The 15,321-nt window shown below is 45.5% G+C and overlaps 1 protein-coding gene across 11 annotated transcripts in view; it reads left to right on the top strand.

Moving 5' to 3' along the window:
- RYR1 (ryanodine receptor 1) overlaps positions 1-15,321 on the top strand; it is a 1,215,008-nt gene that overhangs the window by 285,124 nt on the left and 914,563 nt on the right. For all 11 annotated transcript variants that reach the window (XM_086938669.1, XM_086938668.1, XM_086938662.1 and 8 more), the window contains 6 exons: positions 696-888; positions 2,621-2,837; positions 3,895-3,999; positions 4,621-4,724; positions 5,600-5,683; positions 13,258-13,417. In XM_086938669.1, coding sequence (XP_086794795.1) covers positions 696-888; positions 2,621-2,837; positions 3,895-3,999; positions 4,621-4,724; positions 5,600-5,683; positions 13,258-13,417 — 863 coding nt within the window. The remainder of the gene's footprint in view (positions 1-695; positions 889-2,620; positions 2,838-3,894; positions 4,000-4,620; positions 4,725-5,599; positions 5,684-13,257; positions 13,418-15,321) is intronic.

The raw sequence follows: 15,321 nt of genomic DNA, 5'->3' as shown, positions 1-15,321 counted from the left end.
TTTTATTATTCCCTACTTTCTTTCATACTGTTTAAGAATTGTGCATTTCGGAAATATTTCATTACATACTGCGTACAAAATATTAAAAGAATACTGACAGTGATGTGAGAGTGAGAGTTGCTTTTCAGGTTTTGTACTGCAACGATAATTAGACTTGTGGACGGACGAAGGAAGGGTTATGGTGGGACAAAAGTCAGAATCTAGACATCACCAGAGCACTAACATCATTGTGGAGATTGCAGTTCGCTGGACAATGAACAATTACATACTTTATATGACCCCTTCCAAGTCCCCCTCCACACAGACCTAATGATATTCTTTTCGACGTACTTTTTGACGGCTGAGGTTGAGACTGCCTGCCTGTGCTGGTTGATACAGAGACACTTTGTGCTCACTGGTGTTTCAATGGTATTGTAGCACAACTGTGCAAAGAAGGCCTTCATCGTAATCAGACAGTATATGGAATCAGTTGTGCAATGTGGATTGAATAATTGGAGCCAACTACATATATTATTAGTGACACTAGGTACATCTAGAAAGGAGTAGCACGTGCGCTATGCATGTCTTCATAAGACATTCCATATCTGGGGGTACACAGAAAACCCTAGTGGGCTGGGCACTCTGGATTGTCTATCTCTGTTTTTAGGCAGTTGACCTAACATTTCTCTTCTCTGCTTCTTTTCCTCCTTGCACAGGTCGTATCGTCAGCCCAGTGGCTTCGCCAAATCAACATCTGCTGGCTGCAGATGATGTGGTCAGCTGTTGCTTGGACCTTAGCGTGCCCAGCATCTCCTTTCGCATCAATGGCTATCCAGTGCAAGGCATGTTTGAGAACTTTAACCTGGATGGCTTGTTCTTCCCTGTGGTCAGCTTCTCCGCTGGCATTAAGTAAGTCTCATGGTCTCTCTCTCACCCTCTCTATCCTTCTCTCTCTCTGTCTCTCTCTCTCTTTTTGTCTCTCTCTCTCGCTCTATGAACAGAAAAACCTGTCAGTACAGTTGCATTCATTGAAAGAAATGTAAAGATTGAACACTAGGGGGATTCATAGGGTTAGCCCCTGCCAGAGCTACATAGATTTCACATGTGAGTGACCCAAAGGTGTTGAACACATAGGAGAAACTGAGGTGCTGCATAAATGGTAGAGCCAATGGGATTGAACACATAGGGGAGCAGAGGAGTTGTAAAGCAGAGGAGATTTTTGGTTGCACACTGGGTGGAAGTAGAGGGATTGCACACCGTGGGAAGCGAAATAGTTGTATATTTAGATGAGCAAGCGACATCCAGAACAATGCCATTCTGGGGGGATTGAACACTTGGTAGTCAGAGGCATTACACACCTGGGAAAGAGAAATGGATTGTACACCTTGGAAATATATAGAGATAGTACACAGGAGTGACACCTCACCCTTAGTAATGGAAGGTGGGTCTGATTGACTACTTTGTCTATCGATTGAGCCAACTGCTCACCTGTTGTCTCTGACCTAGTCATTCAAGCTCTCCCTGATATTTCTGTTCTTTCCGGATCCCATAGGCTTATTGTCACCTGGCTCCTCCTACCTAATGACAGATGCTCTGTCTGGCTCAGTTCCAGTACTAGGTGATTGAGCATCTGCCTGGCTCCTTTACAGTTCTGATTTATCAATTTCTGCTTTCTTTATGGTTAATCCTCCCTATGTCCAGACTTCTTTGGGCTGGTGATTTAGTGGAGTCTAATATAATTCCTCTGGTCTGGCAATTTATCTGAGTCTTATATGATTTCCCTGGTCTGATGATTGAGACTGTGCCAGATTTGTGTTTTTTTCCTAGTGATTGAGGCAATAGATGACCTGAACTCTCTACCGCAGTGATTCAGGCCCTTTCTGACGTCTCCCCTCTTTCCAGATCACTAAGGCACTGTCTGACCTGACTCATCCAGCCACTGTGCTAGGTGTTTGAAAGTCTGTCTGACCTGACTCATCCAGCCACTGTGCTAGGTGTTTGAAAGTCTGTCTGACCTCACTTCTTTGGTCTTGTGATAGAAATGTTTGCTTACCTATTGACCCTTCATATTAAAGCTATGTCTGACCCAGCTTCTCAGCCTGATGATTGGGACTGTGTATGACTCGAAGACTATGTCCTTCTGATTGAAGCACTCTCATGACCCAGCTTCTCAAATTAGGTGATTGAGTTGTGGCTGGCTCAGCTCTACTAGAGATTGAACTTGGGTTGGCCCGGCACATGTGAATGTTGATGAAGCTCTCTCTGACCTGCACCTTCCTAGGCTTTATCTGAACTGGGCCTTTGTTTCTGATGTTTTTGGCTTTGTCGGGCTCTGCTCCTCTTTCCTGGTGAATGAAGCTCCGTTGGATCCTACCCGAGGAGGCTCTGTCTGACTCCTCTTCTTTAGCCTAGTGCTTACAGTTCTATGTAGCGTAGGCCGTCTTTTATGATGTTTGGTAATCTGTCTCAACTCATGTGTTTTATGATTGAAGTACTGTTTAGTCTGGCTGCTCTTACTACGGACAATAATGCCATGTCCGACAATGCACTTCCAATATTGTTTGTGTGTTGTGATTTGTCTCATCTGTCGTATTATTGTGTTTTCTGCTTTAGATTTTTTGTCTTTTTTGCATCCCCACAGGGTTCGATTTCTTCTGGGTGGTCGCCATGGTGACTTCAAGTTCCTCCCACCACCAGGCTACGCCCCCAGCTATGAAGCCCTTCTACCCCGGGACCGCATGAGGGTGGAGCCCATTAAGGAATACAAGCATGACTTCGAAGACATTAGGAACCTTCTGGGACCAACCAAGTCCCTATCCAACACTTCCTTCATACCCTGCCCTGTCGACACAGTGCAGGTAGGAAGGCCTGATGCCAAACTGCAAGCTAAACTGCATCCAGGAATTTATAGGAACAGTACACATTATGTCAGAACTCTTAAAGTAGGGAAGGATGAGGTATCTAGGTTTAATCGATGCATCATTGACCTCATACGGACCTATGGAACCTCTCTCTTTTGCCACATCACTGCCTCATTTTCTTTATTCGAACTACATAGTCCACACCACCAGCCTCATACAATTTAGTGATGCACAGTTTCCCATTCCATTGACCGTAGTGACCTCATATTCTGCAGGACACCCTCAAACAACACAAATGTCCTTATGCACATCATTGATGTCTCACTGCTGGCATCAGTGGCCACAAATACTCGAGCGCAGTTTCACTTAATTCCGCATCATCAACTCCAAGTTTATCGCAGAGGTTCACTTTTTCTTTTACATGACTGCTATCTTAAACGTAGTTTCACACACAGCTCCATAGTCTAACAGAAACTCACTTATTCTCAACACCATGATCATTTGTTTACATTCATCAATGGGCATTAATTGCCACTATAACATCTATTAAAATAGCATGGGGCTGGGCACCAGCCCCACACCTAGAGGCCACAATTTTTAATCCCAGTAGTGCTCAGCCTTTCATACCTTGTAAGTCATTGCACTGAATAGTAGTGAGTTGAGCAATAACTCTTGTTGATTCTCATGGAGACAATTCGCTTATTGGTTTGCACTATATATTAGTTATTTTATTGTGCATTGGTATGCATTACATTGGTTCTGAGCATGGTATGTGGCTCTGGCCTCACAAGCTTGACTGCAGTCACAAACATTGTCCACACAACTCACCATGTGTCCTCTGACAATACAGGTCACACTTGTCACAATCCAATATGAAACAATTATCATTTTAAAAAGTAGCCTTAGCTCCCTTCCTTCCTGATGAATTGGGAGAAGACATGGCAATACTTTTGTTGTGGGTTCCAGATTGTGGGTTTTAAGTGACTGTTTTAAACTGCACACTACTAGCCTCACACCTTGTCGCTCTGTTAACCCCTGCACATCGCCCTTCCAGATTGTCCTCCCTCCGCACCTGGAGCGCATCCGGGAAAAACTGGCTGAGAATATCCATGAGCTGTGGGCCCTGACACGAATAGAACAAGGCTGGACCTACGGGCAGGTGAGTGTTGCTTCTGAAGTGCAGTTAACTCACAATGACAGGGAAACCCAAATATTATATACTTTGGAATCTCCAAATCTTATTTGCCTCCCCTTTTCCAGTCTTACATATCCAGTTACCTTTTATATTGCAGTGTTGGAATGATTTTCAGCTTCCTATAAACAAGGGTTAATATATAGATTTCAGACACTGTTATAAGTTTAAGATTTTCCAGGTTTCCATGGGTCAGAGCATGTAACATATTTGTCAAAAAGGAGGCCCTTTTCTTTGTATTCTCCTCTCAAAATATCTATCATGCTCAATTGCGTTTACCTAATCTTGTCCCCTTTTTTCACCATTCAGTACCGTGTTCTGTCCATCAGTTTTTATTCTCTATCCCATCTCTACTTCAAATACCACCCTTTATTTTGGCCACCATTCATTCACTTTCTCTGACTGTTCAAGCACATAGTGCTTCTGCAATGTGCCTGGACGCTATCTTCAGCTATCTTTGTTATTCATTTCAACCTCCTCTTTTCTCTGTCTACTTCTGAACATTTAGTCTGTTCCTGTCCCTTGCCTTTCAGTTTTTCTTGATTTACTCCCCTCAGTTATACCTGGTTGTTCCTTTGCTCTCTGTAGGTCCGCGATGACAACACCAGGCTACACCCTTGCCTGTTGGATTTCCACAGCCTTCCAGAACCAGAGAGAAATTACAATCTTCTGATGTCTGGAGAAACACTCAAGTAAGGTTTTAAGCTTCATTGCAATGGAGAGAGGGACGACAGCAAAGGAGGGGAGATTGGTGAAGGCAGGATTGGCAGAATATCTAATAAGCCAGTGGATGAAGTCGACTGGCTCAAAGTTCCCTTTAAATGCATAGATATAATAGGTCTGTAGACAAGAGGTGAAACCTAAGAAGGGCGCTTAGTAGTAGAATGGTGATAGTTGGAGACATCCTAAAGGCAGAGGGGCCTAATTCTAATTTTTCATTGCGCCTAAGTCAGTTACATAATGAAAAGGTTTTATGCTCCTCATATAAAAGTCTTTAATAATTAACAAAGACAAGATCAGCCTAAATTTGCATATAGGGGTATCACTTAAAGTTTTCAAAGTGTATAGCATTCGTAAGTGACACATCTAAGGCAGTGGTATTTCGGGCTTCTAAGTGTCTTGTTAGGGACATGCAGGGCAAATTAAATACTTATCCACTTATGCATCAAGAGATTTGCAACTATTTGTAAATCACACCCAAGAGTTATAGTTTATTTTGTTGAGAAAGTTTTATTTTTATCAAAAATATAATACTACAACCAGAAAAGGAGAAAAGGGAAAGTGGTAGCTTATAACGTCTTGGTGAAGAGTAGGGTAAAATATCAGTAGATGTCGTAATTGTGGTAGAGTGCTGAGAGGTTGGAGGGTAAACCCAGAGTGTATGTGAGTGTTAAATTAATTTAAGGTCTAGGATATGGATGGAAGCCGTTTTGGCTGTCATGTCAGAGAAAGACAAAAGATATGAGGTGACAAAACCTCCTCTTGTGGGTGAATGGGATGAGTAAAGTCACTGTGAGATGTTTTCACATGTTTTCACACTCTTCTTCATTTCTTCCATCCTGCAAAGAACCCTTCTAGCCCTCGGCTGCCACGTGGGCATGGCAGACGAAAAGGCAGAAGAGAACCTGAAGAAGATCAAGCTGCCAAAGACGTATGTATTTAGGATAATGCACTTGGGGTGTACCTGGGGCGTGAGATCGAGTTGAGACTTTTTATGCTGAGTGGGAGACACAGAAATATTAATAGCTAGAGTTTCCTAAGTCTAGAGAACAAAATGCACGGGGGTACATAGAAGGTCACAGTGACACAGGCTTCCATCGTTCATTTCATATCCTTTTTGATTCATAGAAGATTAGGTTTGGTGTTTCAGCACCCCCAGGCTTGAAGTACTTATGATACTTTGATTGGTTGAACACATTTAGTCCTTGAGTTTTATCATTTCTGAAGCCCCCTGTCTGGATATGGAGCTAATCTGCTCGAATTCATTTGCTTTCAGTTATTGTAAAATTATTTGTATTTACTCTTTCCATTGCCAGTTTGGGAGTTACACCACAGCTGGTTAGATGCGAAAAATGTAAGAAAGACCTCTCTCAACTCAGTTACATTGCAGCAAGTCCATTTAACACAAGCCTGGTGCCTATCAGTGAATAACTGAATATTAAGATGGGATAATCTTAAAATGAATATATATTATTGGATCACATAGGGGCCACTCTGTTGGTATGGTTCAGCCACACGTTCCATTAAAGAGGCGTGCTTTGAATTTGCCTATAACTTGACCCCATGCGAAAGCCAGGTATGCACATTTTCGTACAGTTCTGTAAAGGAGGAAAAAAGTTGAAGGTGAGGTCAAAAAATATATGTTTTTCCATTTTAGCTCTCTTTGAAAACTTTGCTAGCACCTAGAGCAAAAACCACTGAATGGATTTATGCCAGACTAGGCATCAAGGTAGAACTTAACATTGAAAGTGTGCTTTTGGTGGCTTGAGGTGAATCTGTTTAGGAGTTTTTGAGATAAGCATTTTTAAAAAGGTCCCAGCAGAGCTTGAAAGGGTTAACAGTTGTATATGTCTTGGCTGTGTTAGTCTGTGCGGATTTGAGGACAAAGTTTGCAGACATCCATTGACTAAAAATTTTACAAAATAAGAGCTTCTTGTTGGCTGAGTTAGCTTTTTACTTCCTTTTATCACATTGGGTCTGTGGGCACTAACCTTAGGCCAGAGATGCAAGAACTTTGATTATCTGAGCTCAAGAGAAAACGTACTCTTACGGCATCCATTACAGGATGCAGGACATGATCCTTCCGTCACAAAAAAGGGGAAAATGCCATATAGAAAGGATAGGGTAATCAGACTCTGCCCCCAGGCCAAAAACGGGGGACCCCAAATAGACTGCCAAAAGCTTACAAAAAATGTCTGTGCATGATTGTTTGTGGTCTAAATTTAGAAACCGCTGTCTCTGCACACCTAAAATGTCACCAGCAGTCCCTGGCCCCAACAACTACAGTTTGGGATCAAAACACTGAAGATGATGTCCACAGTCAGTGGTTAAACAAGCAGACTACAACTACAGACATAAGTTCAGCTGGGGACACTGAGAACTGTACTCATTTGGAACATTCATAAACAATGCATGGACACTATTCCGAGCAGCTGCACATTTTCGAAGACACTTTTTAATTCATTCATTGGTGTGTGGCGAAACTTCAGATTTGAAGACAACTACATGAGGTGCCTGGGAGGAGTGTAACAGAGCAGAATCACAGCAGGGTGGCAATCTTTCAAGCATACTACAGGAGATTCTGGGTTGTGAAGGAGAAAGATATAAACCTGCACCTGAAAGTATGGGCTTTATATTTTAACCCCTTCCATGTGGGGCTAATTCCCCTGTGGTGCGGGGAGAGTGGGGCCGCGTGAGGCGCAGCGGTACTCATGATGAGCCCAGCTCATCATGCTGCACAGCGGAGTTGAGCTCGTCATGACTCCACCCACTCCTGTGGAATGCCCACACAGGAGGGGAATTAGCCCGGCGTGGGAGTTCCGCGGCAGTTATGACGCTCCCAGCTCGTCATGAGCACAGCTCCACTGTTATGCATCGCACCCACTTGTAATTCAAAGTACTAAATTCCTTCTAGTATCTTAATATAGATTGTCTTAAAAAAGTGTGGCTAAGGATCCCCCGGTGACTCACACTTTGGATATTATTTTGTCCTGTGGCTGGGGACGTCGTCTTGTCTCGCTGTTGTATGCGGCCATGCGTAGAGACTTTACCCCCCCGGTACCCTCGGCGTGGGCGGCCTGGGTGGCGGATTTTGGGGCTCCGATTGCACAGGACCAACGCAAGCGAATAGGGACCCTCACAAAGAAGGTCTCATGTAATGCGCGATTCAAGCTAATACATTTTAATTTCTTGCACCGCACCTATCTCACTCCAGTCCTGCTGCAGCGTTACTCCCCAGATAGAGGGGGTGACTGCCCCAGATGTGGGGTGGGGGGAGCAGGGTTCCTGCATTTGTCCTGGGGTTGTCCTTTGGTCCAGAGTTTTTGGGAGAGGGCGGTGGACCATATCACTGCCACTACAGGGATCCGCCTTCGGCTGACGCCCCTAGACTGCCTGTTGGCTTTAGTACCTAGACCCAGGAAGAGGAAATTGGCTTATAAATTGATGCACCTGATGCTGGTGTTGGCTAGGCGCCGGGTGGCTATAACTTGGATGGGTCAGAGGGCCCCAGAGATTCCCAGGTGGTTGAATGATGTGCGGGAGTGGTCCCTGGCGGAGGAAGCACATATGCAGAGCTGTAGGAGGGATGAAAGGCTGCAGGAAGATCTGTTGGCATGGCGCATGCTCTGTGCCGAGATTGGGGTCCTGCATCGCACCTCGCATAGTGATTCTGAGGGGACGAGTGGAGAACTATTCTCACCGATGGACTCGAGCACTGAGGGGGAAAATGGAGTACTTCCCGGAGCCGGGGAGGGGGTGCAGTGAGGAGTGTGTACCGGCCCGAATGCTCACAAATATCTGACTGCTGTTTCATATTTTGTACAGTGTTATTGACGCCTGTGTAACTCAGTGTGACCGCGGTTCGTCCTGCCGTGCCTTAATGAGTCTGTCAATGTACATATGTGCAGTTTTTATGCCTCTGGGGGGGGGGAGTTGTTGTATGTTTTTTCTGTGAAATGACAAAAATAAAGTTTAAAAAAAAAAAGTGTGGCTACAGGGATATGTTTGATCTAAATTGTATATTTTTTTTAAACTTTAATTTCAAGTTCATAATATACAAAACAAGAACCCCCCCCCCCCCCCCCACACAAAAGGCATCACAAACATATATACAGATAGACGGACTTCTCGGACCTAAATTGCATTTTAGATGAAGTTTCTTACAGGCTTCCCGTCTTGTTACTGCTGTGACCTCTCTACATACTTTAGATAAATTATAATGTCTTGCTAGAAGTAGTTTCAATGTAAGCCTTTTATCAGAGTTTCACCTCTTTCTCAAAATGTGTTCAAGAGTTCACGAGATGCAGTCCCCAGGGCGGCAAAAATAGTCCAAGATCTATTTGATTTACATTCCAGTTTGCAATACTTGTTTCTGTTCTGTCCATGTTCAAATTATGAACAAGACATACCTTGTCCACTAGACCTTGTCCATTTTAGTGTGCCCTGACAGTGTTTGTTCCCAATACTCCAAAAATAGATAGCCATTGGTGGGAGAAAATTATCTGCCCATTGCCTTTCCTCTTCTTTAATGAAAGTAGTTGCCATAAAAAAGGTTATGCATTTGGAAGAATTCCGCCATTGGCATAAGCTTCTCTGTGTCCTTTTTTAATAAAGTGGGTTTGCTCTTAGGAATCTATGTTATCCATACAGATGTTCAATAAAAGTATGTATGGTGTAAGATTCCATTCAAAATCCTAAAGAACTCATCCTACCCAACTGTACAAAAGCCAAAGAGACTAATATATTGTTAGAAATATGTATTTATGTTAACATAGTACAAGATTAAGCATCTTTTTAAAACAAACAATGAAACCCCCAAAAGTGCTGGCTATAAGTTTGCAATTGTAAAGGTGAATATTAGAGTGGTTAGACAAATTACTGCGTGGGTTGATTGTTGCATGGTTGACAGAAAGGATGGATAAGTGTTGAGCCTCTTTCAGGAGGTCACTGGGCAGGCAGGGACTACTAGACCACAACCGTGGGAGGTGAAGTATTTTACCTTTGCTTTCTGTCCCTACTGTTGCTGTACAAATTGGGCCAAGTACAACCCTTACCGCACTTGACTCTCAGTGGTATTGAATGAGCGCAGTCACAGGCTTCTCAGGCAAGTTGTTGTAGGGGCCACTTAGACTCAAGAACCACTACCACTTCACCCTGCCCCCCATTAGAGCAATAAAATCAGAGTTCAGCCCAGTGTTTCACTTTGCAGCAAAAGACAAGTAGTTTTATTGCCCAAAAAACTTAGAATGTCACTGCACATTAATTTATACACGTATACATGATTCCGAGGTGAGGGGCTTGGTGCTCTTAGGGTACCCCACTGTTTATACTGTCACTTGGCTCAGTGGGTCACCCACTCTGGTACTTGGTCGCCACACCTCATAGCAGTCTCATGGTCAGTCAGGTGAACTGGTAAGTGCAGCTCATGCTTCTCTTCCCCCTTTTAGGTTAGCACGCAGTGCCTTGGACGTAGGCCCTATCAGTCTCTACCCCAGTGCAGGTTAGCAGCTCAGGTCCGCACTCATACAGCAGTGATGAGAGTCTGCAGTGGTACTTGGCAATTTAGGAGAGTTGCGAGGCTGCTTTACTGTTCCTGCAGAAGCCGGGTCTCACCTGAGGCAGTCAGGAGCTTCCTGGCAGCACGTGACCGTCTTCTTTGGGTTGCACATAAGCCAGCCGCACAGTCTGTTGCTTGCAGGGTCACAGCAGAACCATAGGTTTCTGTTGGTGGCCCTCTTCCAGGCAGTGACTGCAGATCTCGGCTTGCTCCAACCCTCTGGTGTGTACCTGAGGATTCGTATTGGGCGTCACTGCTAACTGCCTGCAGATGATGGCTCTTCAGCACCCAGTGTCTCAAGGCGACCACCTCGAATCTTCTCAAGGCAACCCCAGGGTACTTCTATGGTCCCTTAGTCTTCAGGTCTTGGTTCGACCCAACAACACACTTGGCAGTATTGTGGGACACAAAGTCCACTTACGGGGCACACGGGCCAAAAGCAGGAGCCTTTCCCTGCTTCAGCAGGGCCCACCACATACATCATTCCAAGTGTTTGGAGGCGCCTGCGGGGATATGCTAAGATGATTGCACAGCCCTCCCTGCGATTCCTGCTGCACTCTTCCTTCACAAGTCTCTATCGGATCGACCCTATGCCATGGTTTATTACTTCAATTCCTTCCGCGATCCGCTCCTTCGTCTGCAGGCTTTGTGCTTCCATCCCTCGCCCACAGGCAGGACGTCCGGGGTGTGTGCTTGTTCATCCCTAGGACCTGAACTGCTATGCTGGTAGATAGTATTCCGAAAGCGCTTGCAGAGCCCACTGATGGATATGAATGAAATCTGATTCCTAAGGGAGGCAGAGAGTGTGATGAAAAGCACATTTGAGGTGCAGAAGCGGAGAGCAATGCTATGAATTTTGTTTTGGTTTACTGTTCTCACTGGTGTGAGCTATGTGTACCTGCCCCCAGCCCTACACCCCAGCTCACATAACAATCACATAGCAATCACTCCTCAGCAGTGCTTGCGGCAGAGGCAGTGGAAGGAGGAGCCATGTGTAAAGTGGCCATACATAACACTATTTTACTGGGTGGTGGGGTGGGGTAGGGTCGGAAGGGGAATGAGAGAGAGCATTCTCTGCTGCCTCCAGGTGGTCTGAAGATGGAAAGACAGTGCTCTCTCTTATTCTGATATGCCATTAGTCACATCATATTCTGATTACTGTGTCAGTCACTTTTCTGCATGGAGCTGTGGAAAAGAGGAGCAAGAAGGGAGACAAGTCGAGAATCACCTGGGTGAAAAAGGTCTGTAATTTAAAGTTCTAGAGCATCAGCATGCCCTTCGTGGTAACATTATTAACTCTAGGATCATGGGTCAGTTAATGCTCGGCTCATGAGTCAGTGGGTGCTATAGGCAAGTATTCTTCCTTCAAAGACACCTGCACCTTGGAAGATGCTACTGTACACCTACAGACTGTCTCACAGATGCAGGTGCTTCTGGGCATGTCCATTTCTTTGATGTAGTACCTGGTTGTTAAAAAAGAGTAAAATCTCTACATGGTCCCTGGGATTTAACACACCTAATGCCAGCGCTTGTTTTATGGAGAAATAGACAGCTCTGTAATACACAGGTACCATTACAGACATAGATTTGTAGATACAGGCAGATAGTGGAATAGGTCAACCAGGAACTTAGGCCTAGATTTACAAATAAATAATGCAGTGCAGCACAGGAAGTGAAGTTGCTGTGCTGTGTAGCATGAACGAGAAAGTGAAAAACACTGCCATCTCTAGAAAGAAGATGTGGCACTGTCCTGCTTTCTGCCTAGAGCTGGCGCACCTATTGCTGCCCTGTACCAGCACAGACATTCTTGCACTATGGTGCAAGGGTGTCTTTTTTGTGATCAGCATACTTTTTGTGGAGGAAGTCCTACACAAAAACTATGCTAAAAGGCAACTTCCTCTATGTATGTTTGCTACAGAATGCATCACACAATCAAAGAGGAAAAAATTAGGAGAAATAAAATAATTCCGTCACGCCAACCTTAGGTGCCGGATTTGGTGTAATTTTAAGTCTACAAGTTTTTGTAGCTTTTAATTTGTGTCAGAATCCATGGGTGAAAACTTAAGAATGTCCATGCACAACCCATGGCACACTTCCCTGGTGCAAAGTAACATAAGGTAGGACATTGCGCTGAGCTGCGTTACTTTTTTTACAAACCTGTACAAAACATTATTTGCATTGGATTGTAAATCCCAGCAAAAGTTTTTGTTTTGGGTCTGCGTTATAAAGGTAAATGCTAAACCAGTGCAAACCCTACGGGTAAATCTAGGACTTAATGTTCATCCAACCATTCTCTGCTGCTTCTAGCTCCACCGTCGTAACTGAAGCATTTTTATTGCATTGCAGTGGACATTGCTGTTTTAAATTTGAAATGATCTGTGTGATTTTTAAAATCTGATTACCTACATCTTTTACGACCAATACTCCTTGGTACTGGTGGGAATGTCCCAGTTGCAATCAGTTCAGAATCCATCTGCTGCCTCCTGGTTGATTACTTCTAGTCCGTGGGGAGGGAGTCTGCTATTTGGGGACTAAAAGCACAAAGCACCATAAGACACTAGACGTAAGATCGGGCTAGTGCGGATACAGTAGTGGGGAGCATATCTAATGTGAAGTTGAGGAGAGAAGTAGAATTAGGGTTGGGAATTTTGTAAACCCTCAGAATCCCTGCATGCATAATTATAGGACAGCTACAGAGTGCACTTGGAGGTCAAATAAATAATCCAGTACGAATGTTAGTGTAACTTGGGCCGAGAAATCCCAAGTATTCTTATTCTGGTAAGTACCACAATAGGTAAAGCCGCTATTGGCAGGTGAGGGGGTGGGGGTAAGTGAGAACAATAAATACTGAGGTGGCAATGATAAAAGAGACCCGTACAGTTCATCGACAGTCATATATGGTGGCCCTTTTACTTTTACAACCATCAACATATTTTGTTTCATTACAGGTACGTGATGTCAAATGGTTACAAACCAGCTCCACTTGATCTCTCACATGTGAAGCTGACCCCAGCCCAGAATACCCTTGTTGACAAATTGGCAGAAAATGGGCACAATGTCTGGGCACGAGATCGAGTCAATCAAGGATGGACGTACAGCATGGTGCAGGTATCTGTCAAAAACCTCTTAAAAATGCAGGGGAAGGAAATGGTGAGGAAGACACCACAGATAGTGTGGAGTAACGGTATAAGAATTTTTGATACATTATTTGATCTCTAGATTTTTAGGTCTCGTCCTCGAGACCTATTGTGGTCGTGATGCCTCTCAAGGGAGACAGACCGTGGCACGCGCGGCGATTCTGGTGTGTGGACGCACACGTCCACCCCGGCGCCGTGCACATCTCTTGCTCCACATTCACACTCACGGAAGCACACACACGCGCGCACACACACACGCAGGCACGGGCACACACACACACACCCACGCAGGCGCAGGCACACACACACACCCCTCCTCCCCATTACTTCACTGGGCTCTTGTTGGTCTATGGGCCTGCCGCCCCGGACGTGCGTCACTGGCCCGCCCACCCTCCCGCCGGGACTCCACCTGCCCGGGGAGGAGTGGATGACCGAAGGTAGGGGGCGGGGGAGGCCCTCTGTGACTACGGGCCTGCCCTCCTGATGGCCACCGGGTGGCCTCGGGCAGCCGCATAGTCACATCATGTCAACAATACCCCTGCCCTGCAACATACCCAAACATCCAGCAAATAACAAACAAGACACCAGTGTTAGATTGGGAAAAGTTGCTGCAGGTTTATTACATACAACGTTATGTAATCAAGGTGAGTTATCTTACGGGCGAGCCAAGGGCAGGCCGCATTCTCGCCACCTGCCCGCCTGATGAGCCAAGCAGCACCGTGGCGAACCACCCATATGCTGCACCATTATGGTAATAAATATACTCACGCCCCTTGCAGGGCCTATCTAGGCAAACCCCCGGTTGCACAGGCACACAACCGCCCGAAGGACTACTGGGGCGCCGACACAGGTTCCCGAATTTCCCTTGAGGTTCCAGGTTTTAGGCTCTGGCACCCCTATGTGCCCGCTGAAGTACAGTGCTGCACCTCTCTACTTCCGGATCACTCTGTAACTCCACCACAGCCCGGCCGGCGGCCACTGTCGCCGTCCAGGCCCCCCACCACTTCGCTACCTAGATTACCTGCAACCCTTGCTCTGCAGAGCTACTCGTGAGTCGCCGTCAGGGCCCCCCACACTTAGTTACCTTTTTATTTTATTTTTTTATTTTATTTTACCTGCAATCTTGTCCTGCAGCGCTTCCTGTAAATCTAAGAGAACTGCAGAGCTTCCTGTAAGTCTAGGGGAAACAGGTCCAAGCCACTTGGAGAAAGGTGGCCACCGTCAGCCTCAAAGTAACCCTCGGTCTTGTCCTGAGTCAATTCGTGCCTGATGAAATCAATTCCCCTCAACTGAGTGAATTATCACATCACGCTGTTGATTCCCCTCCTAGACCTCACTAATGCTTCGCCTGCATTAGCGCCCTGCCACGCCCTACGTGGCACCATTTCTGACCACCAGACTTCACATTCCCTCAAGAGTCTGCGGGCTTCTCCCAGGAATTTACCTCTTCTGCAATAGGGCAGACCTACCCAAGTTCGTGAGGTCATTACCCCCCCGGGTGGATGACCAGGTGAAGGGGTGGGGCTCTTACTGATGCTAGCCATTCCTCTAGTTTGTCCAAGAGGCTGTTCCAGCGCATGCCAGGGAAACATCACCACACACATACTGTGTTCGTAAATCCCTGCGTCCTGTTCCTGATCGCTGCCCACCGTCCTAACCTGGTGGCGGTCGAATGTCCCAAAACCCACACTCTAGGCCCTGTCAAAACAAAAGACACAATTCACATGATGTTCTTTTTCTGACTTAAAGTATGAGCACAACACTAAATCCTGCACACCAGAATTTACAACTGTACCCGCATGTGAATACCCTAACATGGTGACCAAACCCTAACATGCCCCCACCTGGCGGATGCCCAGTAGGAGGTACAGACAC

Source organism: Lissotriton vulgaris, chromosome 9 (genome assembly GCF_964263255.1).
Source record: "Lissotriton vulgaris chromosome 9, aLisVul1.2, whole genome shotgun sequence".
Taxonomy (NCBI): domain Eukaryota; kingdom Metazoa; phylum Chordata; class Amphibia; order Caudata; family Salamandridae; genus Lissotriton; species Lissotriton vulgaris.
The sequence above is the reverse complement of the archived record's forward strand: the minus strand, read 5'-3'. Positions and strand labels throughout refer to the sequence as shown.